Source organism: Pezoporus flaviventris, unplaced genomic scaffold (assembly GCF_033815535.1).
Source record: "Pezoporus flaviventris isolate CSIRO_AGI_PZ_B2104156 unplaced genomic scaffold, CSIRO_AGI_Pfla_v1 ptg000100l, whole genome shotgun sequence".
NCBI classification, from domain to species: domain Eukaryota; kingdom Metazoa; phylum Chordata; class Aves; order Psittaciformes; family Psittacidae; genus Pezoporus; species Pezoporus flaviventris.
The window spans coordinates 2,565,492-2,592,679 of record NW_026892648.1 but is presented as its reverse complement, the minus strand read 5'-3'; the positions used below and the strand labels follow the sequence as shown (position 1 = coordinate 2,592,679).

The window sequence follows — 27,188 nt, the reverse complement described above, 5'->3', positions numbered from 1 at the left end:
CATCCAGAGCTGCACTCACAGCACTGGCTGTGTGTGGCACAGGGCGGGCAAGAGGATGTTGGTTGGTTGTACATCTTGTAGCAGTGCAGCAGGATGATTTTACAGCCACACAGAACTTCTTGGAAGAGGTGGTGTTCGATCTTGTATTTATGTCCAGCTCTGCTTTCTTTATTTAGTAGAATCCTGACCTACTTTTTGTGATTGATGGGGTGTTGATTGATGAGAAGGTCAACATGCACTGGCAGTGTGCACTTCCAGCCCAGAAAGCCGGCCCGATGCTGAGCTGCATGAAAAGGAGTGTAGCCAGCAGGGGAGGTGATTCTCCCCTTCTACTCCACTCTTGTGACATCCCCCTTGCAATTATGCATTTGACTCTGGGACCCCCAACACAAGAGGGCTGTGGACCTGCTGGAGCAAGTCAGAGGAGGCTACAGAGATGCTGCGAGGGCTGGAGCAGCTCTGCTCTGGAGACAGATGGAGAGAGCTGGGCTGGTTCAGCCTGGAGAAGAGAAGGCTCCTTAAGGGGAGACCTTAGAGCAGCTCCAGTGCCTAAAGGGGCTACAGGAAACCTGGAGGGGGGATGGTTTACAAGGGCAGGTAATAACAGGACAAGGAGGAATGGCTTACCTGACAGAGGGGAGATTTAAGATTAGGAATGAGGAAGACATTCTCTACTCTGAGAGGCAGTGTCATAGGTTGCCCAGAGAAGCTGTGGCTGCCCCATTCCTGGCAGTGTTCAAGGCCAGGTTGGACGGGGCTTAGAGGAAGCTGCTGTAGTGGAAGGTGTCCCTGCCTATAGGAGGGGCTGGAACTGCATGATATCTAAGGTCCCTTCCAACACAAACTAGTGTGTGATTCTGTTCACAAGATGTTTGTGACACATGGCCGTAAGGAGAGCTTATGTGTATCACCCATGACATTCAGGATGCTTGTAGCAACATTCAAACCATGCTAGCAGGGGAAGAGGGAGAGAGTATTCAGAAGAATTGATGTGTGGTGCTTGCTTGAATATTCTGGAATGGCAGCCATAACCATAAACATGTTAAAGCAAAAATAACTTGCCTTGATACAGTTCAGAAAGTAAAGCAGTAAGTGCTTGCTGCTGAGCATTGTTCAACACCTCGTTTAGGGGCAACAGTAGTGTTAAGTCTTAAATTCCGATCCAAGTTAAAGAATACTTATATTTTCATTCAACCACCTATTTATATAACCCTTCCATTTGGAACAACCAGCTCAGGGCCTTTTAAATTCAAGCTTTTGTCTTCCGTGTCTTCCCTAGCATAGTTTTCATAGTCCTTCTCAAGGCAAATTGCTGAGTAGGAGAACTGATGAGATGGTAGGAAACTTTTCACATTTGAACTGCCAGTTCCAGCCCAGTGAAAACAATAACCAAGAGTTTGTTACAAAGCTGTTTGGACAGAAAACCACAGCTTTTCATCAAGACCAAGTTCTACTCTACCAGAGCCCATGTGAAAAATTACTATGAAACACATCTTGTACTAATCTCATTCTTGGGCTCACCAAACTAGCTGCAAAGGAAACCAGTGTTGGCCATCACCCCAGGATAATGAATTTGCTGTTTCTTACTAGCAATAGATCTGGTTTCACATGTTTATGCTTAACTTGGAGAGACTACAAGGCTCTTCAGGATGTCCTGCCTTGCCCCCACCACTACAGACTGCTATCAGACACTGTTCCTAGGAGAGGCTGGGTTGGTGCCAGTCTAGAGTGTTAGGATTAACTGGGTCTATGAAGTAGCTGAACGAGCACTTCTAGCTGTTCCAGTGTGTAGGAGCTGCCAGGTTACGCTAGGGTGATGGCTACCAGTGCGCAACATTTGCATGTGCCTCTGAAATCTACTGGTAAACCTATTCACATCTCATAGGTGGGCAAATGGGGACTGATTTCCGTTGTCACCTCCTGCTTAATGGGCCTCCCGGGAATCAAATGCAGATGCTCATTGTCTGTCCTCACTCCTACGGGAAGACGCTTTGCTTATAAACATCCAGATACTCTGTTGTCACAGGTTTATTCAGACTCCCCCTGTGTAGTTGCTTTCTTCCCTGTTTCTTGCTGTACATGTGAATCACTGCGGTTTGTCATAATTTATTTTTACAGCATGCTGAAATGTATAATAGCAAACTTACAGACATGCTAGGGATAAGCCACCTAAAATAGCACGTTTCTAATTATAAAGTTAAAGCTGCCTTTCTAAGCTGTTTGGCTCTTTATTATACCTTGAACAACCCGAAAATGTACTTGGATACAATTAGACCTCCAGATACAATAGGGGAATTGTAAATGAAAACCATCCAGCGGAAAATTACACTATTAGCCTGGAGCAGTAGCCCTGATCTTTACAGTTTATGGTGCTGCACGGCCTACACATCCCGTAATGTTCAGTGAGTCCATAAAGTTGAGAGGACAGTCTCTTGAAAGCAGAACAGTTTAATTTTTGGAAAGAATTCTTTTATGATGGGTTTGTTGTGGGATTTTTTTTACATTTCCAGGCTTTTGCACATTAGTCTGGTTTAAATGGAAAGTAATTTGTCTTTGCTTTACCAAGATCTATTAGGCAACGTTCCTGAAAGGGCTACGTTTAATTAGTTTTTCAGTCATGGTTTTGGTATCTGCAGGGTAAAAAATTAAAAAGAAATAAAATAATTATGTGTAGATTTCTGTACAGGGAAGAGTAATAGTAATTGTAATTTAAGTTGTGTGTGTGTGTGTTCTGCAGTTTTGCTTGGATTTTAATTCCATGTGCAGAGTTGCATCCTGATGGTCCAGCCTGGCTGCTTTTATGAGAATGCTTTGCTGACTGCTAATTAAAGGCTGTGGTGCACACCTTCAGCCATCACTGATTCATCGCGGTGATCATGGAGAAACAAGAGCAGCAATGTCACAGCTGGCACAAGAAGAAATGAACTAAAGCTGCAAAGGAGTGAGTAGGGATTGGGACCACATGCATCTAGGTTCCAGAGAGCAGTGAGTAATTCAGAGTACTCACTGTCTAAAGCTGTAATGTTCTGGTCTGTGAAAAGAAGCCATCATGCTGGCTGAGACTGACTTCTGGAGCTAGCAGTCAGAATACAGACTCTTCTTCATCTGCTAGCTGCAGTGGGAGCCAAGGGCATTTCAGATGCCATCAGAGATAGTTTGGTAGGATCTTAAGTAATTACGTTAGTTGGCTTGGGACACAGGACATTAAAACTGACATCTTGTCCTCCTGCGGGATTTTAATAGGTGCCAGTTTGCGTGAGGCTTGCCCTAGTTGTTCAACAGCCACAGGAGAGGAGCTTTCACTTGGCTAAAAAGAAGAGCTGTAGATAAGCAGTTCTTGTGCTGGGGAAGAGGTTGGAGATCCTTATGTTTCGTTTCGCTTACTTCCGCCTCTGTTTGTAGGTGACATAATATTCAGGGCGTTCAGTTCTGAATATATCTGAACTTTGGGAGGTATTCTTAGCAGACAGGATCAATACTTTAATACAGTTCTCAAATGTTCTGTTACAGGATGTAATATGTGTTAAATGAAACTCCTTGGGTTGTAAGATGTAGAAGACCACTAATGTGTTTCGGATTAAAGTGATGTGCTTTGCTGTTTTCTCATGAGAAAAAAGAGAACTTTGCCAGTGGCATTTCCCTTCTTGTGTTTTTCTGAAATGCAGCAAAAGGAATTATAGTCTCTTTAACCATCATCTGAAACACACATGATTCTTTTAAATTTGTACTTTGTCTTCAATTCATGGAGAACAGCTGTGGAATTGTTACCCAACAACATAAGTGAATGTCTTAGCAGATGGCTGTCACACTGGCTGGGATGAAACCAGCATATTCCATCCTGGTGTGGCTTGTTTGTTCTTAGACCCTGGTATCTTGAGAAGGCTCAAGTAAGACTTTGCTGCTTTCATTGCAGTGTAACTATAGTGCTGCCTCTGTAATTCTGCACTGAAGTCTTGCCCCTCTCCCCGTTAATTTTTTTCTTCTAAAACAAGGGAACAAAAGTATTGATTTATTTTCTTAAATCTCAGCACTAGTGCAACCTTTCAGTTAGAGAGATCTGAATGGAAATGTAAAGCTCCTCCAGATGGAAATAGTTTTACAAGGCAGATACTGGGCCAGTTTTGTCAAAGACACTTGTTTTAGCCCTTGAAACTTTCTTCCCCCCCATTGCCTTAACTGAGGAAGGTTTATTAAAAAGAAGAGATGGTGTTTGGACCATGTAATACTTCGCATATAAAATACCAGCTTTGCTCAGATACCATTTAATCTCCTGTTTCTGAAGCAGGGATGAGTCTTCACATTGCAGAGACGCGTGGACACTTACCTCACATACTTACACAGATGTGGGAGTCTCAGAGTCTATTTTTTCACCTGTGGCATTTTTGTGACAGTCATCTTGAATATGACATGGGAGCCACCAACCCTGTTCCTTTGATGTGCCAGCAGAGTCCGTGAATCAGTGTAGCCCAGCTGCAGCGGCTTCACAGAGCTGGATCCTACCAGTTGATGCAGTCGTGGCTCCAGCAGAAAGAACTTGGGCTGCATGCATGAGAAAGGAGTGGTGTGATCCCAGCCTCATTCCATCCCCTCAAGGACTGCAAGAGCTGCTCAGGCTGGTGAGCACCACAACTTTGTGGAGGTGATCAGATGATAAGGCAGCCTATGCTGCCAGAAGAGCCAAACCCACCCTGTTTCAAGGAAAAAGCAGCATACCAGCCAGGGCTGCCAGCTGAACTGTGCAGTTGTAAGTGATGGAGGAAATACAAACACATACTGTGAGCAATGTCACAATTTGTGGGTGAACGACTTGTCAGCTTGGCAGCTGATTGCAGTTGAAGGGGGAATGCGTTGCATTTGCAGTACGAGGCTCTGATTCAGGTTGTTATTATAGACTGGTTTGTGTTCACCTGCTCTGTTAGTTTGTGCTGTCTGTGGGGATGTGACTGGAAAGTGATTTTCAAAACTTTTCTTTTTATCCGTCATCTGCAGGCAGAAGTCTCAAGGAGTCACATTGACAGAAGGAGCAGGAGGTCCCTCTTCCAGGGGTTCAGTAAGAAACCCTGTTTACTCCCACAGGAAAACACCTTCGCTGTGGTAATTGCCTTCAGTCAACTGTATTGATGGTACAAGACCCAGGCTACTTCTGGAGCCTTTGGGGAAATAATATTCTTCAAGAAAAGCCTTACAGCTGTTGCTGGATATGGCAGGAAGAGCGAGAAGTTAGACTGAAGCAGGGAGATAATGCAACTTTAGCATCTGTGTTCTCCACATGACAGTGCTCTTGTGAAATACATCTTGGCTCTGTATGAACCACAATACTAGCTCCTGTTCTACTTGGGGTATTTTTAATTTCTGGATTTAAAACATAACGTGTTAGTGCTGTTGGATACCCACTGGTGTGATGGAAATATAGAACAATTATTGAAATGTTTATGCAGGATGAGCAGGAGTGTTCATGAGTTCAAGGTGCTGGGCATGGCTGTAAATGAAAATGTGTTTGGCATGGCTCCTGTATAATTAAGATGCTACACATTGCCTCTTTGTGCATGTGTCACTGTCAGCACCTCAGGATTGTCATGAGCATGATGGCAGGAGGCAGCTACCTCCATAATTTGCTTGATATAAAAGCTGTACCTGAGAACTCGCAGCTCAAACTGGAGTTTAGCCATTCGTATAGTTTTGGAAACTTCAAAAGCAGTCACAGATTCCTTGAACCCTGCTCCATTACAGCTGTGGGAGTAGTTATATCTGAAAACCCTTGGAGCAGTTGGAGTAAATGGCCCTAAACTGTACTGTTTGTGCAATTTAATATCCATTTCTGTTCAAAGCAATTCTGCAGGGATTTCACATAGTGTAAGAGCAGAATAATTTAATTTTGCTGTGTTAAATTCTGTTAGCTCTCCTGCAAACAGGAAATAGTTCACAGTTTCTTGATAACTCTGAAATGACTGAGGTGGGAAATTTGAGAGAATTACATTTGCTCTGTGTAAGCACAGGTGTATAGTCAGTATTGAATATTGCTCAGCTTCAGATGCTTGCAAATTCTGCAGAAGTGGAAGCATAAAAGGCAGAGACAGGGGAGATGTACACCGTGCCCTGATGGTAAACGTAATTCAGTCTTAATGTCATTCTTTGCATATGATGTTTATTCTGTGGCTGTGCAAACTTGGTGAGACACAGATTACAGCTAAATTATTGATCTCCCTGCCACAGGTGAACCACTTGAGATGTTTTCTGGTCATGACCCGTTTCTGTGACGCTGTTCTGTTTGGCCCAGGCCACCTCTGTGTGCTGTCTCAGGATCACCCCACGTCACACCCCTCCGTTAAAAGCTATGTTTCTGCAGACGCTTTACACAAGCTCTTGTGATGATGCCCAATTTTGAGATATGATAGATGGTCGTGTAACTTAGATTGAAAACATTGCCCTGGAAGTAAAGTAGGTACAAGGTGGAATTTTTCTTTGACAGTTGTAGAGATGAAGAAGAGTTGAAGTGCAAATGTAACCAGTTTAAAGTAAATTGAGAGCCTCCCAAGTTTTGTCAAGTTAGAGCACACATTACAGGTAAGGTAGAGGCTGGCTGCTTCATGGGAAGTGAGATGTCTCGCCCAGGAATTATTAACTCTTTACAAAAGACCCTCTTCAAGACTAATGGGCTCCCATTAGTGAGTGGAAATAAAAGGTCTGGGAATAAGGAGAGGAAAATGGTAAGAGCAAAAGAAGGTATGTGAAAGAGCAGTAAAGAACAAGCCAACCTAAAATCATGTCCTGAGATAGCTGCACTTAGCTTACAAGCTAATCATTATGATTTATGTTGTCGGTACATCTTGTGATTATGCATTGTAATGGGGCAGGACTCTGCTGCTTCTTTTGAAGGTCATTACAATGCACTTAGGTATCTTTTGTTTGTACAACATGAGCATCAGCTTAGATCTGTGTGCAGTAAAGTATGCTGAAGATACACCCAGGCGTTAGGCTATATGTAGATGAGCTTTTTAAAACGTGCATTTCATCTAAAGCATCAGAAGCTCTCTCTGAGCTGTGGTGCTGGAGGCAGGGACCTAATGAGACTGCTTTAGTACAGCTCTAACATACACATTAGTTAGCGGTCAGAAAGACAGTCCATCTTTCAAGGGTTTAAGCAGCACTTTCTGAAAGTGCCTTCAATTAGCAGCTAATGACAAGCTTTCTTCCCTGATTCTCTTGTTATCTTGTACAGCCAGATAATGAGAGTGATCACCCAGAGAGACATCAATTTATTTACCATTTTTTATTTCATTGGGAGGCTTCCGGATATTTGAGCCAGCAACGTTCCTGATGTGTTCCTCCATAGATTTGTTCCTCCGTAAGTCAAGTGCCTGAGTTCAGCTTCAATATATCATTACTCTGAAGATACACATTTCAGATAGCTTTTTCCAGCAGCGTAGATGTTGCAAACCTTAAATTAATGCACAAAACTGCTTCTACACCACATAAGATGGAACTAATAGGTAAGGAAAACAGTATGTCTTTCGCATGACTGTCTTCTTAATGGTAATGGCATTTAAAAGATCTATAAAGGGCTGTTTCAGCTAAGTATCTTATGTCCACTGGTATTTGAAAAGAGAATAATGACCCAAAAGTGTTTCTGTGCCCACCCACATGTTAATTGAAAGCTGTGAAGACAAAGAGGTAGAACCAGGCTCAAGGGACTTTCCTTGCATAAAGTTTATGTGAACCATCTCTCCTGTGTTTGTCTAAGCTATCCTCATTAAGCTAAAAGGCTTCAGTGGTCATAAGAGGTCTTCTTAATGCTTCCCCTTTTATTAATTCTGTAGGCAGCTTACAAACCAGATTGAAACTCTTTGCGGAAAATCCCATGCTTACATTTTGCTGACTCTTCTCTAGTCTCTACTTTTCTCACCCTGAGCACAGCAGAAGAAACAGACACAAACATGGACCTAGCCTCCAAACTTACAACCAAGAAGGCACCTTAAGAGGGTAGCTGTGCATTTTTACTTGCTTTTTAAGGTCATGTGTTGCTCTTCCCCTTTTAATTGCAAGATTCCTATATGAATGAGAACCACAGGAAGAAGAAATTTTCAGATGTGAGAGATTGGTAGAGAGGCAACTGTACATTGATTGGGGATGTGTGACAGTGGGGAGCTCTGTCTGCATTACAGTAGTTTGGATGATAATGAGAGTAACTTCCTGAGAAAATTAACTGAGCAAAGGGCATGAAGTTGTTCACAAGGCAATTCTGGAAAAACATTTTGCTGGAAAAGGAAGATGATTGGATGAAGAAAGAAGCCTGTATTCTGAGACCAGCCTTCAAAATGTTTGGGGAACAGTCTGGCCTGTGAGACTTGTGATTTGTTTATGTAATTTTCTGCTTAATATCAAGCGCTTGCAGGAAGGGACCACTTTTCAGGATTGCAATACAGCCCTGGAACTGCAGCTCCTGACTGCTCTTTTTTTCCCTGCAGTGTGGTTAGAAATGTAATGTTGGTACTTACTGCCTTCTTGTGCATACTATCAAATGTATTCAGTAGAAATGCATTTATGAAGATGCTCAGTTGCAGGGGCCAGAACCCTGGAGGAGAACCCAGCTCTCTTGCTTCTGTGTCGAACAGCCTCACTTCTCTGGATCTCACTTTACCCAAATATAAAATAGGGAATGATTCAGACCTCTCCTGCAAAAACACTTTGAAAGATGAAAAGGAGGGTAGAAAGGCTGAGACGTGGGGAAAATAATTTAGTGTCACTGCATGGAACACGAATGAAGCCATCTGTGCATTGTGACAACAGAGACAAAAAGGCAAACAAAAGGTCATGGAGATTAAAATGCAGACAAAAAAACTGTGAAGTCATTCTAGATCAGTAATGTATTGCCTGGGACCTATAAAGGATATTGTGGAATCAGGAAGAGTTTGGGAGTCTGTTAAGAAAGAAACAATGAAAATACTGAGATTGTTTCTTCTAGAAGAAGGAAATAGTAGGAGGCATTCTAGATAAAGTAATCAAGGAGGTAAAAAAAGAGATAAGGGGTTAGGAGATACCTGAACTCCTGCTCCAAAACACAAGCTACTAAGACCTTAGTGGGACTAAAAGACACTGATCCCAAAGCTCAGTCAGTGGGGGGAGTGGAGGAGGCTGGGATGCAAATCCATTCCTACAGTTTATGGACCTGCTGGTACAAAATACCAGTTAACAGACAAGGAGGATGCAGGGTTCTACACAAAGTAAAAACAGTCTGAGAAGGAGTGCACATTCTCTATTCAGTATCTCTGGCAGCCATCTAATTACTGGAGCTTGAAAGGGAGCTTTCCCCAGCACCATGTCATCCCAAAGACATTTCTTACCTTGTTTGAGGTCAATGAGCACAGGCCTTTGGTAAGATGGAGGTAAAGATCAGGGCTGCTGCTCTGATTTGCTATAATTGTTCTCTTGCTCTTACTTGGAGTACTCCTGCTCTCCCAACTCTCAGATAAGAATGGCTGTGCAGGCACTCGGCATGTTGCTGGCAAGAAAACTGCCAGGGTTGCAAATCAGGTTGCAAGACATGCCAGCGCACTGGGGGAAGGATGGCTCTGCCAGATACAGAACGACATGGCAGAGCTATGTATACATATGATGAAGGCATAACACCAAAATTCCCCTGACAGCCAAGTAGGTAATTCTGTAGGCTGTTCCGTGGCATTTGGTATGACAGATAGTGTCTAAGCACTTCACAAAGTCCTTGTTCATCTCTGCAGCCCTACTGCAAGGTGAGGGATTGGAAAGCGTAGATCCCCCTAATCCTTTTAAAATCCCTTCCCTCTCATGATCGTGTGACTGGATGAATAAGGTCTTGAGACAGAGACCTGTTAAGGCCTAATGATTTTTCGCCCCCTCCAGAGTTATATCTTTTCACCTACGCAGCTCCCGCTCACTTTGGTAGCATTTGTAAGCGCTTAGCATATCACACTGCAGGGCTGTGATCCAGGAGCCCAGCAGAGGAGGGAGACTTTATTAGTGACCTTTTGTGGGAAACCTGGTTTTAGAGACTTGGCATATTTCATGTAAGAGCATAAAGCTCCCAGTTCTCAAGGACAGCCCCATGTTGTATAACCACATCTTTCTTTCTTTGCGCTCCACTCCCCTGTTACCTACGTGACTTGCAACTTATACAAGAAACCACATACTTGGGCTTCTGTTCCTTGTGTAGCCCTGATTCATCTCCAGTGTGGGACCGTGCTGGCTCCTGAATTACCAAGGGGGAAGGGTTTACATGAATATGTCTTTAAAAGGCCAATTTGCAGCATATAGGTTGCAGGGGCTCAAATTAGGCTGCAGTAGGTATATTTGAGAGCTTGGCAAACCAGCCCTGCTAGATTTTTCTAATGTCAGTTCCCTGCAGTGTTAACAGGGGGAAGTGAACCACAAGGGAAAGCCAGCATGGCCCTGCACAGCCACTCTGAGCACATTGCTCTGCCACCAGCCTTAGCTGAGTGCAGACTACAGAGCCAGTTAGGCTCCTAAATCCCTTCAGTGCAAGAATCCTTCTGGAGCTTCACTCCAAGGTAGTCTACGACTGGCTGGGGAAGTAATGGCAAAGGCAGGTTGTTGTCCTTCATGTGCACAAGCCCTGGCAGAGCACAGAGGTGCTTTGTGCCACAGATGTCTGACAGCTATGTCTTTTAACCCTGGTAGCCTTTCACTGTCCCTGCCCTGTCTCTTCCTTGTCTACTTGGACGTGTTCTTCTAGCAGCATTACTCAGCCATTCCTATTTTCCCTCCTGGCTACCTGTCTAGCTTGTTTCCCTTTCTCCAGTCAGCTCTAGTCCTCTTGGCAAACCATGCCTTTCTTCCCTGCTCATCCCCTGTTAGTCCCCTGCCCTCATCAGCCTCAGCCTGAGCCTGAAGATGCTGAGAGGGATGTTATTTAGAGGGGAAAGCTCAGGGTGGCAAAATGTGTTCTTAGCGCCTCACCACAACAAAAAATAGAAATCTATATATAAATAAATCATTGTGTATGTAATGTAAAATAATTTTTATATATAATATAAATTATGTAAAAATACATCTGCATTTCAGATCAGTCAGAGAGAAGTGTCCAGAGTGCAAAATTTCACCCCAAAGAGTGGACATTTGGCAAATGTCAAAATGCAGAGATTTGGGCAGTCACACTTGCTGAGCAAAGCAGGCAAAACCCTTCATGGCTCACAGGAGTCTGCCTTCCAGCAAGGCCTTTGGGAGCCCCAACACAGAGTTTTGGGGCTGGTCCGTACCTCTGCAGCAGAAGCAGCAGCGGTGCCGAGGGAGCCAAATAAAGAGCAGGAGCGGACGTGCATGTGCCTGATCCAGTCCCAGGGACCACCGATGCTGTGGCCACCCTTTCATCTGCCTCCCCAGCTCAAACAGGGATCTGGTTTGGCTTTTTGTGCGTGCAGTGAGCTCCCTGGACCTCCTGTTCCCACCTGAAGTGGTGCTTCCTCCCATGCGCTGCAATCTGCTGCGGCTCCTCAAAGGGGGCCAGGGACAGATGGCTTGTTTTCAGCTGATAAAGGGGCTGCCTTCAAAGGAGAAGAGAGGCGGAAGCCGTCTGGTCTGATATCTCTTTCTGGTGCTGTCAACGGGAGGCCAAGGAGACGAGCTGGAGCCGGATAGAGATCAGCTCCATTAGAAGGAGCACCAAGGGGAGACAAATTCTCCTCTAAAAACCCTCTCCTTGTGCTGCTAAATGGTGTCTGCTTGCCTTTATTTCAGACAGCTCCTGCTAAGCCCAGTTTACCTTAATATTTAAGGTATGCTCTGGTCTTTTCTCAGCCTGATATGCTACATGAAAGATAACAGCGCTGAGTATCTTCATCCGCTGTCAAGGGATGGCTGGGAATGCCACTGACATTTTGTGTGCCGCTGACTTTTAAGTTCCATGTGTTAAAATGCTAACCAGGTTTGTCACTCCCATCTGCAGTATATGGCAGCACTGGGGCTGTCGGACAACCTTGCTGACCCCAGCCCCAGCAGATAGCATGGGGCTGGCAGGCTCTCCAAGACCTAAGCTGCAACCGTGCAATAACCGAGGGAATTGGGAGCAAGCTTAGCAAATAGGGGAGATGATAAATCTGCCACTTTTGGGTATAAAAATAGATTTTTCTTCAGGGTCCTCAATTTTGTACTTTTTTCGTCAGGATTGGGAGGGCAAGAAGCATCCTTGCCTGTTGGAGACAATAATTTATAAGCCATACTTATAAAAATTAACCATTTCCCTTTAAGTCAGCTCCTGTGCCTTTGTCTCAGCTTCCCTGATCAGTCACATAATGAGGATATTTCTAATACAACATGTCAGGGGAGCCACACAGCACTTTATCAGAGGAGAATCTGTATCCCCCCGGTTGCTAATTAGCCACGGAGACACAGGCATGGGGAGCAGGGGCAAGGCAAGCTCTTATTTTAGAAGCCCTCACAGCTTCTGTGCCCTCACAGTTCCTCGCACCAGAGCTGGAAAGCTGTGCCAAGGTAGAGAGTGACTTGAGATCTCCCTTGGCTTTCACATCCCCACTCCTCAGACGTGTTTGCCGTGCTGCTGCTCCTGCTGCTGTTTGTGGCGTTATTTCTGTCACAAGCTTGGCTAAACAGAAACTCTCTCCTCATAAATATGGAAATCTGATGATTGAGCTCTCTGTCTCTTGGGACAAGTTGAAAGCGTGCTAAAGAGAAAAAGGCTGCTGAGCAGTCAGTTTGGTGGCTTTATTTTCTGTACTAGTGGAGAAAAAACAGGATGGTTTTTATGCTGGGATCCAGTTTTGCATAATGGGCAAATGACTTCTCAGGCCATGCTCACAGCAATTTGCCGAAGACTTTGAACTGATGGCCACACTGAGCGTGGCAAGATGAGGACAAGAGCTGTCCTGCCCAGGGCTACCCTTTCAAAAGCATTAGTGTTACCCACCATGATCCTGGCTGAACTACTCAGCCTGGGCTGTGGGGTCAGGAGGCAGCACTGGGTAGGTATGAAAGCATAGCCTAGGGTGGTGTCCAACACTGAGATCCCCTCCTGTCTGCAGTGTGACAGATAAGCTTGGTGCATGAGCCTTGAGCAGCTGCTCATCTTTTGGGTTGTGTTGGAAGAGTCTTTGGGTTTAGATTTGTTGAAAATCTTTGGACGCCGCTGGGAATCCATTATTATTCCTGAGAAGTCTCTTTAAACCTCCGTCCTAGGATGGTGGGCCCTCACAGTGCTTCTTCAAGCATTTGTTTGGATCCTGCTTACAGCCTGTCTCCTTTCATTGGTTTTCTTAACATCCTTCTTTCCTGGGGCTAGAGGTAGCTTTGATCTTGGACAAATGCACAGGTATTTGCTCTTCCTTCAGCATCCTGACTACATTCAGCATCCTTCCTTCAATATCCTGACTCAGCATTTGCAGATCTTCATCTTCCCTAGAATGCAGGGTGCTGAGTCCTTGAGATTTCCATGCTGGTGACTCTAACTCTTTCCTGACCCAGTTTTGGCTGAGTACCCACGGGGAGGTTCACTGATTCCCTGCTGATAGCACTTACAGCATCCATCCGTGCCCTTGATTGTGAGTGCAGGCAAAGTACAGGTGTACAAGTTCAGCACAATAGTACAAGTAGACTTGTCTGCTTGTCTACACAAGTAGACAGCAGACACCCTGCTGAGGGTGCCTTGGGTTGAAGGCAATAGACCTGGCAAACATGAAGTAGGTGTGCGATGAGAGGGCATCCTGTGGTTTTGACATGAATCCAGAGGCTAAGAAAATGCTCTGCAGTCTGCACACGTTTTCATTCCAGAAATGTCTGACGTTAAGCTAACACTCAGTGGGTGGCGTTGTCCACTGTGGGGGTCTCGATGACTTGAGGCCTCAGTCAGAGAACCTGCAGAGCCAGATTAGCCCTGCCATCTGGGAGATGGGAGATTTACTAGGTGCAGGAGAAAGGCAGCATCAAAAATGATTGATGGTGAAGCAGTGAACAGGAGAAGCAATCAAACAGCTCAGAATGGGATCCTGAGGCATTGGATTAAAGGTGCCAGGTGAATTCCAGGTGCAAAAAGCAAGACCTCATTCATCATACATGTATAGGAGTTGGATGCGTAAAAATCAGCCAGCTTTTTTAAACTAAAGGTCCTGACTGCTAACTGGAAAAGAACAAGTGGCCCCAGAGGAATGCTAGTAATAGCTGTGATATTGAACCACAGATTGGAGACTTTGGTCTATTGAAAGGTACAGATGTGGAGCCATCTTAGCTTTTCCTGCTATTATTCTTACAGCCAGAGGCTTCGAAAGCTTTGTAATGTCATATTTGCTACATTGGATCCAGTCCGTAGCTTATAAAAGCTATTATCCAATTTCCAGGGTTTGGGAGGGCACTTACTTAGATCACTGGAACAAAACTCTCCTACTATTATTTGTATTGTGCTGGGATATTTTTGTCAGAATATATCATTTCTGCAATATCTACCAGAACCAGCCAACATTTTTAGTGTTTCCTTTGGGCAGACTTTGATTTCGTCTTCCATGTACAGCTGGAACAGCCTAGGTGCATGTGGAGAGGATATGTAAAGCATTCTGTATATGCCCAAGACCATGGCTTTTCAGCAGAGATGCACTGCTTGTCTTCCACCTTCTCAGCCAGTTTCTCCAGACGTTGGAGTTGCCCATGGGAAGGAAGCACAGTTCCTCTGTTATGTGGGAGAGTCTCTGATTGTCTTAATTTCAGCTAGAAAACTCAACTTGCTCTTTGAAAAAAGACTTTTTCTCTTGTTGAGGCTCCTTTAAAGTCCTGAAGGAGTAAAGATGGGACACAACTTTGAACGAAGGTCTAAATACTAACTAACAAGCATGAATTCAAGTCACTACAAGATCCTGCTGTGGTCCCTTATGGGCAGCACTAGGACTATGTAGAGCATTGAAATTTTCTGTAGGATTCAGCTACAGTAGCCAAGAGCCTGAGATTCTATCCTTGCCTTTGTCCTCCAAGTACAGCCTGACTTTGTCTCTGACATGCTTCTCGATTTTCAGTCATTTTGAGGGTATCCTTCCTCATGAGTCAAGTTTTAAAGAGCAGTTGTAAAGTTGTTTGGGGGTTTCTTGAGATCCTGGTTTGGCCAGATGCCGGTTGCTAAACTGACTCTGACAATAGCTACCAAGGAATTTGTGGTGCTTTATTGCCTTAAATGCTCATATGTCTCCCAAAGTGGTACAAAAGGAAAGGTGTAATGTCCTCATATATATATCCTTTATAAGGAAGGAAATGTTTTGGTATTGAAGCATCCTGAAAGCATACCTCAGTTAATAGCTGGTTTTAAATAGTTATTGCATGCCAGCTGCCTGGCAAGGGCTTCAGGGAGTTAGGGGAGTGCAGTGTGGCATTTCTCTAATTTGCAATGTTAATGATCCAATTTAAGTAATGTAAAGTTAGCACAAGGTACCAAAACTATAAAAGCACGTGTTAATAGTGATGGTTTACGTGCGTGAGAAGAGCCTGGAGGGAAATACAGTCTTAAATATACTCTATCATGATTGAAAGGAAAGGACTGGGGGCTGCTTGTGCTGCCGGTTTCTTGGAGGGAAATCTAACAGAAATCGTGTAATTAGTCCCTTTTTTCTTTGTCGCTCAGTTGCTTTCCCAAAACCATTTGGTCTATTTACTGAACTGGTGCTTCCTCTGTTACCGTAGACTCCCTGGATTAGTCATACATCATCATCTAAAAAAACTTCCTTCCCTGTGCTGTGTACATCGGCTTTGATTAGGAAAACAGACCCTCTGAAACATCTTGTTCCCTTTCCACAGTTTATGCCTTTCTGTTTGCTGCTTTTTCTCGGCTTGAATGTGGCAGTCAGGCAGACCCTTCATATCCATGGCTCCAAGGGAGCATTTCAGCACAAGCGGTGTGGCTCACACAGGCAGATTAGCACTTCTCCTCTGCTCCCATTTGAAATGAAGCAAAGATCTGAACTTACATGCCAGTGAGTTGAGCTACCCCGACAGCAGGTGTACACAGTAAAAAGTCACTTCAGTGACGCTCTGGTTCAGTTTAATTGATACGACTTGACGTCTTAATCATGCAGAAAATTGATGCTGCTGGCTTTTGAATTGCTGAAAGAAATGGCTTCAACTACCAGTTTGTCTTACAATTATAAATGAATCAGTTTCAAAATTCAGATCTTGTAGGGATATTGCAGGCCTAATTTGTTACTGCTAAGTAAGATCTGTTCAGGGGTTGCTCAGAGAAGAAGAACAGCAGTGTTGTGCATTGGCAGCGCTAGAAGAAAGTTGATAAACAGTTGTTGTTTATGGCTTTGTTGAAACTGAGTCAGTAGCTGTCAGGATGCATTTCAGTGCATCAATTGCTGTGTCACCAAAATGCATTTATTTTCACTTTGATACAGGGTGGTGATGCTGAGATGAGCAGTTAGTGCTCTGGATCCAGCAGCATGCACATGTGGATATAAAATGACAACCATGTCTTCCTGGGAGCCTTCTGCTCTGGTCTCTATGTGATTCTGGAGGTCCTTTAACATGTGAGACTTAGAAAAAAGGTGGTTTTCTTCAGCTCACCCAGAGATAAGGTGAAGGCCAGCTATGGTCCTTGGCAGTAGGTAGGGGAGTTTGCAGAACCTCTCATTCCCAGGATAAACTGGTCTTCTGCCTAAATGAGTCTGCCTTAGAAGCAGGCTCCTCTTCTCTTAACACAGATGGGGGAAAGGGACCTAAAAAGATCAGGGATCTCATCACCTTGTACCAAATCTTGATCAGGCTTCTTCAAAACCAAATCAGCTCTGTTGACTTTCCTGTGTGACGAATTATTTTCTAATCTGGTTTTGCAGCAGCAGTTTCACAACTTCATCGGGCAAATGTACAGCTCCTTACCCTTACCTCTGCAGTTTGCTCTGAAATTGCCTTCCAATCCTGCTGCATTTAAAGTAATAATTTCTTACTCTGATTACAAAAAACATGAAAAAAAAATATTACTCCCTTTTTCACTGTGGCAGCCCTTTCTATATCTGAATGCAGCTATTGTACCTCTCCTTAGTCTTCCCCTTTCTTCTCTGAACGACCCCATTATTCCAGTGTTCCTGTATGGTTGCAGCTTCAAGTTTTATCTATAGGACTGCTGAGGGGATTGCATCTTCCATGAAATAATGAGGTCCAAAACTGTATGTTTAAGCATACAGTTGTGTTGAAGCAGAAGCCCAAAGGATGCAGAGGAGAGCATTACAGAGTCCTTTGTGAGGCTTACAAGTTCCATTCATGCCATTCATTCCCCAGTGGCGCTTTCCTTTCTCCTGCTGGACATGCCATTACTGACCATTGTTCGTCTGTATGGTGGATTCAGCTTCATCCACTGTAAATCTGAGCTTCTCCTTTTATGCAGTTTCTTACACGGACAGATGATGCATATCTTGGTTCCCAGGGGGGATGTGGGGGGTTTAAGCACTTTATGTCCATAGATATTTGATGCCTGTATTGTAGTGATACCTGGATGCTGCAAAGGTTTGCTGTCCAACATACTGGTGAGATGCTGCTTTTAACCACCCGTGCACATCGGACTCCCCAGAAGCGTGCAGCCTACAGCTGCCTTTCTCAGGATAACCTAGTGCAGTACAGCTTGAGGCAGAGGAAATCTGCAAAGGGCATAGGATTTTCTATTCCCAGGGCAGAGAGACTGAAGGCATAAATATTTATTAGCAGTAGCAATGTTCTTGCCTGAGAGTCTTGGATGACAACATGGGAATGATAGAAACTGCTCAGTGACCTGAATGTACCCCCTGTACTGGGGGTGCATGCGGTTTCTCACTTGTTTTCCTGCACACTAAGTCAGTCTCCCATGCACAGAACATCTATCAGTTTTCTCCAAACTCAATATTTGATGTAGAAAAGAAGCAAAATGCTTGGGCTTGTCCTTTCTTGTTAGCATTTGTTTGCAGCAAGTGAATCCACATGGGCAGCTTCAGAAAGCAGAAGTCTGCTGAGCTGCAAGCACTCACTGTAGGCTGTCACACGTTGGTACTGAGAGTACCAGCATCTCTAAGTTAGAAGACAGCAAGCACATCATTGCTTGATAGCGGAGAGAGACAAAGGTAGCTGGATGGTATTCCTGAGCAGTCAGCTCATACTGTTTCAGTTGGTGATCAGAGCAAAATCTCTGAACTATGGAGAGAAGTGGCAAGTAAAGCCCTGTATATTGTGTCTTTCCTCAGAATTAGGGGGTAAGGGCAATTGTGCCCTTCTGGTTTTTATCAAACAGCAGAGCTGCTTTAATGATCATTGAATTTCCCACAGACAGCAAAGTGGAGAACATTTTCTTAGGGCTGTAACAGTGACTGATTTTTCCACTTGGCAAGAGTGGGCTGGTACAGACATCTCAGTTTGCAATTACAGAATCATAGAATAGAATAGTCAGGGTTGGAAAGGACCTCAAGCTCACCCAGCTCCAACCCCCCTGCCATGGGCAGGGACCCCTCACACTAAACCATGTCATCCAGGGCTTTGTCCAGCCTGGCCTTGAACACCGCCAGGATGTTTCTAAGGGAGCTGAAGCTCTCAGAAACTGTGTGTGTGTCCATTCTCTTCCACATGCACTGGGGTCCCAGAGGACAGATGGAAAGAAGAGGTTTGTTAAGCTACTGTCCAGTGTGGGCTATTGGGAGAGGTAGGTGACAAGAGTAAAAAGGCTACTGACCTGTTGCATTAAGGCAGATGTTGTGTTTTTTGCTAAGTACTGCAAAAACAGAAGGAGGGATTTTAAAAAGGAGGAAGAATAAAAAGCCTGCTGTGTGTCATCCTCCTTAAACTCCTGATTTTGGTTTGAAGTGTTTTCAGCTTCTCTCTGTGCTCCTGTACATTGAGGATTCACAGCACTCATGCTCCATAAAGGTTCACTGCAATTAATTTCTGTTGTTCAGAAACAGCACATGGTACACACAGAGTAGGACGTGGCCGTACTTAGCAGGAGAGCAGTTTTTGAGGTCCATTTTGTCAAACCTAGAGAAAAAAACAAACTAGTAAGGAACCACCCCACCGTTTGAATGCTGTAGTTGTGCATACCCAATCAAGCTGTGAGCATGCGGGATGTGGGGAGAAAACTTTGGTTAAACGCTGGTTCCAGCCAAATATTCATAAAGTGGCCTCATTTAATGTATTTTTCCCCCTAGGAATGAAATTACAAGGAGGCCTCAGGAACAAAAAAGTCCCTTGAAAATATTAAATTTCCATCACCATTTAGAACCCCTGCAGCTACATCTCAGCACTTGCCTTTTGATTGGGAGTGTACCCCCAGCAAGCAGAGAAAAATCACATTGTCTGGCCTGGGACTGGTCTCACCACGTAGCTGAGATTTTGATGTCGGGGTCAGTGCTGAATGCATCAGCCTGGAGAGGCTTGTAAAAAATGACAAAATCACCAAGTGAATTGCGGTAGCGAAAGCCTGCGGTGAGTCTCGGTGTGCTCACAGGCATTCACAAGCAAGAGGCTAATTAGTCAAGTAAACATTTCTCTGAGTGGATGAGATATAGAGAAAGAACCCGTTCAGTATGCACAGAAGAAAAGCGTGTTCGTGCAAAGAGGCAGCTCCAGCCGAGCTGCGTGGGAATGCTGTCATTCTCGCAGCCAGGGTTGTTACTATGGAGTCTTGTGCATTGCTGCAGAACATATATGAAGTGATGGATGGGAAATACGACAGTGCCTTGGCACTCCTGGGATGGGGATGAATACCCACTGGCACTGGGGATGCTGTCTCTGGCCCAGCTTGGTTTCCTTTTCAATACATTTTGCTCTCAGGAGAGAGCAGTCTTGCCTGTGTATGCAGTGGTGGTCACCCAGAAGCTGCTGGTGCTTTGTTATCCCTCTGTGCAAGCCATGGGTCTGCTGTGTGGCCATAACATGTTGCCCTGCAGGTCTGCTGTAGAGATGCCATGCTGCTAGGGCAGAAAAGTGTTGTTCCAAACCTTGGAGATGAATTCCTGGTATGGACTGGCATTATTATGGACTCTGCTGCTGTGTCCTTCATCTGCCCCATGTCGGAAGCAGGGATGCAGTCTCCACCAGTTGCGAGGCCTCCTCTATAGGCAGTGGAGAGAGGGAGACACATCTCCAAGGGTGGATTCTTCTCCTTTTAAGATGAGTGTTAAGACATGATGGAATGAATTGCTCCTTGAAAATCATCTTTGTTTTTTTTCTGGAGTTCTAAGGATCGTTTCCTATTTGTTTGGTCTAGAGCCTAGCTTTGAGACTGCTCCAGCTGAGTCCTCTGGTCCAGGACCAGAGTCCGAATCATCACAGGCACCTCAAAATATTTCTCCTCTCACTCTGTTCATGCAGATGGATGTCTGATCTCACTGGCAGGTCACCCACAAGGAAAAGCTACTGTCAGCACATCAGCTGCTGAGAAAAGTAAGGTCTGGTTTTGATTTAAAGAGTTCAAACATGATTCTAACAACGTGAATCTTTGGTAGTCTGGGTGGCCAGGCTCCTTCTCTGCCATGTGAACTGCTGGTTGTGAGCTCACTTGGCTCTGTGCTGTACTGCACCATCATAGGAGGCAGTATATGGCCATCACACCATGTCCTTAACTGTAATAACTCCCATGCCTTCCTGCCGCCAGCAGATTAGGGCTCCAAGGACTTGTTTGTGTTCAGTAGCACTAAGGGAGCATCCAGCTCTTGGAGTCATGTTCCTTAAAAATGGCTATATCCTGTCTTTTCCCAGACTGTTGGATGTAAGATTCTCATCCAGGAAGCCTGCACTCAGGTGGTGCCACTTATCATCTTCCACATTCCTCTTGGAGAGTTTCTAGCATGCCTGGGAAACAGACATGCCCTTTACATTATCTGGCTATTCCCATGAATATCCTTTCCTAGGGCCTGGATTCTGATCTAGCTCCTACATCTGAGTGTGTTTGAGACCGATCCTGTACTTAGAGGATACCACAAGAACTGGCCTTTGGCTGAGATATATCATAGAATAGATTCTAACACAAAAAGTAAGGATGGCTGTTTCAAGTCATATGAAAGGTCTCGGCTACCCCTATATCATATCCCCAAGAGTACAAGAACATCATGAACCTGTGGTGGTGCCTCCCTAGTTCTCACCCTCTGTAGATCTGTGCCTATTACCTGATGGAACCTGTCATCGAGGATCTCTTCCTTGAGTGATACTAGCTAGCTACAGCTCATAATTTTAATTTATAAAGTTGGGATTGTTGTTCTTTGGTGCACCACTTCATTTTTGGCTTCATTTAATTTCAGCTGCTGTGTTTTTGCCATTCAGCTGCTGTTCAGTGTGGCAAATCCAAATTTGCATACAAATATAGGTGTATGTATATGCATGCATGTCCAATTTAGTGGAGGAAAAAAGTGAACATGGTTGAAAACATTTTTAATTGTGATGGTGCTGAGTAGAGAGAGTTCCAACAGGTGTGAAGTTTGCTTGAAAGGACTTTAAATATTCTTAGATACTGGTAGAAGTGCTTGAATTGGTAGTTTGTCCCTCTCTGAACCCTTTGGCGTGCGGTAGCAGAGACTAGGTTGTATGCAAGTAGGCATAACGGGGAGCTTTGGGTTTTGGGAGCATTTTAGTGACAAAGAAGGATGCTGTGCTGCTGAGAGATAACTGAAATTAAATCTCCCCAGTTAGCCATGAAAAGTGATTCAGTATTGGAAATACGTGCATCTTTATTCTTCTCCCAAGGGGACCAGAGATTGAATTCTCCCACTCATTCAGTCCTCATTCCTTCTGAGCTGGACTTTCACAAAGAGCTGGTCACAAACTTTTTAGTTTTAATCATGAGGTTGACTGGTCCACCTGGGACTCGGCTGAAACTGTAAATGCATGTCATGCAACACCCCAGAGTCATCACGTGAAAATGGTTTGGGACGGTTGCCAACCCAGGCTGAATTTGAACTGGTGACCCACCCTCCACATTATATTCCCAGTATCATCCATCATGTAAGTCTGATGTTGAAATCTGGCTTTTCCAGAGGTACTTTTAGCATACTAAATGTGCTTCCAAAGTCCTGTGGTTTGCCTCTGGGTTTCAGCCATTCAAAACACTGGCATGTTCTTTGTTCATTCTGAATGCGGGTGGGGATGGACTTGCCTAACAGCAAGTTAGAGAAGAGACTGCATAACTTTTAGCTAAACCATTCTGTTTTGTTTCCTTTTGTCTTTCAACAGGATCCAACAGCTGCATCTATTTCGGACAGAGATTGTGATACGAGGGAGGGAGAGACTGTAGCCATGAACTATAAGCCGTCCCCACTTCAAGTGAAATTAGGTGAGTCTGCTGATGGAAAGTGAAAAGGCTGAATCCAAGGTCTGAAATACAATGAGGTACTCATGGGATCGTATGCAGATCTCCACATATGTGGCTGAGCAAGCCAGCTTGGATCAAACAACTCTCAGAGCAGTTTTATCATTGCGATTCTGCTGCTAAGGGAACTGACCTACAAACATGTAAGGACCCTGTACCTTGGGCTGTGGTAGAGGAAGAAAGCTATTCCTTGAAAGGAAGACATAGTTTTTTTAACCCACAGATTTTTATCAAGCTAAGATCAAGGCTTGGCCAGATAAAGAATGTAGATAATATAGAGGGACTGTAAAAAAGGAGAGAAGACAGAATAACTGCAAACAAAAGGGAAGGCATCAGAGACTTGGGCCACTATCAGAAAAAGATAGAGCTGTGTTACTATGAGATGGAGGACTTGTAGGTCTGTAAAGGTTCACATACCTCATTCTACTTCTGAGCAGTATTTTTTAAGTCCTGGAAGCAGAATCATCCAGTGAGCACAATACACTGCTTCCTTGCAAGGCTAACGCTTACAGGAGGACAGCAGTCCATACATGGCTGTTCTGCCTCCAAAACCTGGGCCACTATTTTGCCACAGAGCCTCAAGAACCTGATGAAGGAACAGTGTGCTTTTTGCTTAGAATGTGGATATAAAATAGAATCTTAAATCTGAAAAATTTTGCAGTGGGATCAGGAAGCAGTCCCCTGGTTGTCCTTCACATCAGTACAAATGACATTGAGAGGATGCTGCTGGAGCTTATTGAGGGTGACTGTGCCATGTTGGGAAGGCTTTGAAAGAAGTGGCTGCTTCTCAGGAAAAGGCAGGGAGCAGCACTATGTGTTATTGACAGCACCAGTCACAGTTTGGTTAAGGATTGTCACTGCCAGCATACCGTATGCCACCAGGATCCTTTTTTACTGCCAAGAGAGTTCTGTAATGTTCTTAGAATGATAATTACTACTGCAATAGTTGTTTTAGGTAATTTAACATCAAGAATCAAGTTGGAGAGCAATTGATTCTATTATTGGTAAGTCTGAGATAGTCTTGCATTTGTAGGCAGTAAAAATACCCTCCAGAGATTTGCTGACATGACTTGGCTTTAGTGATGAGGACATTATAGGTGATCTGATCATGGGAAATAGATTTGGATTCAGAGTTAACAAGTTCAACCATGCAAATTAAATGAAAAAGTAATTTGAGGTAGATCTCTTAAGTGTTTAAGCAAAGCCAGTAGTTTGAGAAACCCAGGAACTTAAAACACATCAGATTATGTTTTTTGAGAGGGAGAAATTATCAGATGAAAGGACATTGCTAATGGAGTGTTTATTAATGACTTTGACATAAAATGCATGAATCTGCAAAGAAAATTTAGTCATAGCATATTTGGGAGACAAAAGTACAACAAAGACTATGAAATACCACAGAGGAAACATGAAAACTGGAATAATAGAAATGAGAAAAATATGACAGTCTGATGTAAACTGGAATTTAGCAACTGGAGGTGACTAAGAGGAAGCCTGTTACATTAGCTGAATGCAAGACAACTGATTATTACAATGGCCTAATACATGAAAATATGCCACAGTTACATAGCTTACCATATTTTTCCCAAGATCAAATACAACGGAATGATTAGTCTTTCTTCCAGAACTTCTGCTTTTCCACACAGGGAAGATTTTATTTCACTTATCCACTGCTGAATGCTGCTATTCATCAATAGAGAGGTAAAAGGAGGTATTGGAAGAGTCTGAACACTTTTTGCTGTAGATAGAGGTGTAGTATTGCCAGGACCTCATTTCCAGCTAGTGATCCTGCCTGGTTTACCCTCAATGCAGACCACTATATACTCATAGAATCATAGAATAGTTAGGGTTGGAAAGGACCTTAAGATCACCCACTTCCAACCCCCCTGCCATGGGCAGGGGCACCTCACACTAAACCATGTCACCCAAGGCTCTGTCCAACCTGGCCTTGAAGACCACCAGGGGTGGAGCATTCACAACTTCCCTGGGCAACCCATTTCAGTGCCTCAGCACCCTTACAGTAAAGAACTTCTTCCATATATCCAATCTAAACTTCCCCTGTTTAAGTCTTAACCCGTTACCCCTTGTCCTGTCACTACAGTCCCTAGTGACAAGTCCCTCTCCAGCATCCTTGTAGTCCCCCTTCAGACACTGGAAGGCTTCTCTGAGGTCTCCACACAGCCTTCTCTTCTCCAGGCTTCTCATGAAGGTAATAGTGGGAGAAACCTACATGGTTAAGAGGAATTGTCTTGCAAGGCTGCCAAATATCATCTTGTCTTGTCTCCAGAGAGAAATCTGCTCAAACATCTCCCTCTCTGCCTGTGGAGACAGCATGTCTCTATAATTAGGTGAACACATATCTAGTAGCATTTGGACTGACACTCTACTCTTAGCCGTACTCAGATAAACTCTGAATTACCTGTGGCAAAATGAGACTGACGGTATTGTCGGTAGCCAGTGTAGCGTGCTTTTAATCCACATCAGCTCTTGCTGCTGTTATTCTTAAAATCTGCCCAGCCTTTACAATTTGCGAGCAGTTTAATGGCTCACATCTCCTAGCTCTGGCCCCTGTTCCTCCAACTAGACTTTTTTGTCTCTTCTGCATTAAACTTCTCAGGATTTGGGTTGGTTTTTTAATCTCTTTAAAGCTAGAAAAAGTTAAAATAATACATAAATGTTTGATAGCTTAACTGGCGGAGCCATTGTTTGGGATGGTAGCAACTAGGGTTTTAATCCTATTGTGGATTTTCCATATGGGTAGTGGCATTTTTCACTGTTAAATCAGAATCAATTGTTCAAATGTCAAATGCTCGGATGGAAGGTTGATAAATGTCATTTTTCAGTCCATGAAGATTCATATAGAAATCTGTCACATGTGCTTGCTGGAAGCTTGGTTCAAGTGAGCTCAGTTAAATACCAACCCAGCATGAATACAGCTTTTGCTTCCAGAGGCTGCAGTGATTGAAGTGTGACAGAAGGAATTTCCTGTGCTGCATGCATGGAACACAGATTCATCCTACTGCTCGAATGGTCTTTTCCTCTGTTGTTTCTCCCCCTCTGAATAAATACATTTGGCCATGTGTTTGCTTTGGGGGTCAGTTAGATACAAGAAAAACTTTGCAGGTGACATAGTTCTAGTGAATTCCTAAGGATTACACCTGGGTTATAAATGAACCAGTAAAACATTCAGCTTGCTGCTGGGAACACAACAAAAAAGAGGAAAGCTTCACACTAAGTGGAAATAACATCTCCCAGTTCGTGTAGTTTATCATCCTAAACCTTTATTGATATTATGTCCATATTAATTATGTATTTCTTACTTTTCTAACACTCCCATTTCATCTTTCTGTCAGGAACTGCTTCTTTCTGTCTTTAAAATCACTTGATAAGGAGGGTCCTGGCACAGGCGAGAGAAGGAGGGAAGTCTGGGTATACATTAGTGCTTAGTGTGGATGTCTCCAGCACATCCTTATTAGGAGGCATGTCCAGATGGAGCATATACCACAAGCTTTGTGAAAACAGAAGAGAGTTGTGATAAGGCGAGATGTAGGAACAGAATAATCCCCAAGTGTAAGTCTCAGGGGCACCATATCCACCAGAAAGCAATGGATCCTCCTGGGATCCCCAGGAGATGAGATATTATTTTAATGAAGCTTATGCCATCTGTTTTTCTATTTTGCATTTTTAATTTCTCTTCCCTGTGCTGAAATCCCCATGCAGACTGTCTGTCTGTCTTATCCAGCAATCAGTGACGTTACAGATTATGTTAAAACAGAATGGGCAATGTGCCAATTGGTTGGAGTGCTGCAGAACAAGCTACGGTGGCGATGAGGGTTTGTGGCAGTGGCATTTTCATCACACCAGGAACTTGGCTGTAAACCCTAACTACCGTTTTGTTCCCCTCCAAGCTTAGATCTCATGCTGGTACTTAGCTTGCCAAAAATACCAGAAAACACAGTGGCTGATTCTGGTCAACCCCATAAGGAGAAGCAAGTGTCATAAAGTTGCTTTTAGTGTCAGCTGCTGTGGATCAAGTATATATAATCAATCCACCAGCCTAACCAGGAAGTTTCCTTGCTTCAAGAGGCAGGAAGCTATTGTAACACTAACAGAGGAGAGCTATTTCACTAATTAATAGGGGTATGAACACATTCCTACTGCCAGCTGCATTGTAGGATGTTGCTTTTTTTCTCTAGGAGACATGGTGCAGGTCAGCCACAGCCCAACTACTACTGGAAGGAAATTCTATTCACCAGGAGCCTCAACCTGTTGCAGGGGTGAGCGTAAAAGCCTCTTGAGTCACCCCAGTCTGGCCTTTTGGCTTTTTGTATAGCAAGAAGGGGATGAGAGCAAGTTAGTGGCCATGGTAGTGTCTGAGCCAAGCAGATGGCTCAGGGAGAGGTGAAGGAAGTCTTGTTATTCACTTAATCTCTTCTGCATCCAACCTGTAGCTGTGCCTGGGATTGCTCCGACCCAGGTGTAGGACCTTGCACTTGGCATGGTTAAACTTCATGAGGTTGGCATCAGCCCACCTCACAAGTGTGTCAAGGTCCCTCTGGATGGCATTCCTTCCCTCCAGGGTATCAACCGAACCACACAGCTTGGTGTCATCGGCAAACTTGCTGAGGGCGCACTCAATCCCACTGTCCATGTCAGCGACAAAGATGTTGAACAAGACCGGTCCCAACACCGATCCCTGGGGGACACCACTCATTACTGGTCTCCAGCTGGACATTGAGCCATTGACCACAACTCTTTGTGTGTGGCCATCCAGCCAGTTCTTTATCCACTGAGTGGTCCATCCATCAAATTGATGTCGCTCCAGTTTAGAGAGAAGGATGCCGTGTGGGACAGTGTAGAGCACTTTGTGCAAGTCCAGGTCGATTGACATCAA

The 27,188-nt window shown here is 44.2% G+C and overlaps 1 protein-coding gene across 3 annotated transcripts in view; it reads left to right on the top strand.

Moving 5' to 3' along the window:
• The window catches only part of FAM219A (family with sequence similarity 219 member A), an 87,595-nt gene that overhangs the window by 30,299 nt on the left and 30,108 nt on the right, over nt 1–27,188 (top strand). For all 3 annotated transcript variants that reach the window (XM_061477251.1, XM_061477250.1, XM_061477249.1), the window contains exon 2: nt 22,159–22,258. In XM_061477251.1, coding sequence (XP_061333235.1) covers nt 22,159–22,258 — 100 coding nt within the window. The remainder of the gene's footprint in view (nt 1–22,158; nt 22,259–27,188) is intronic.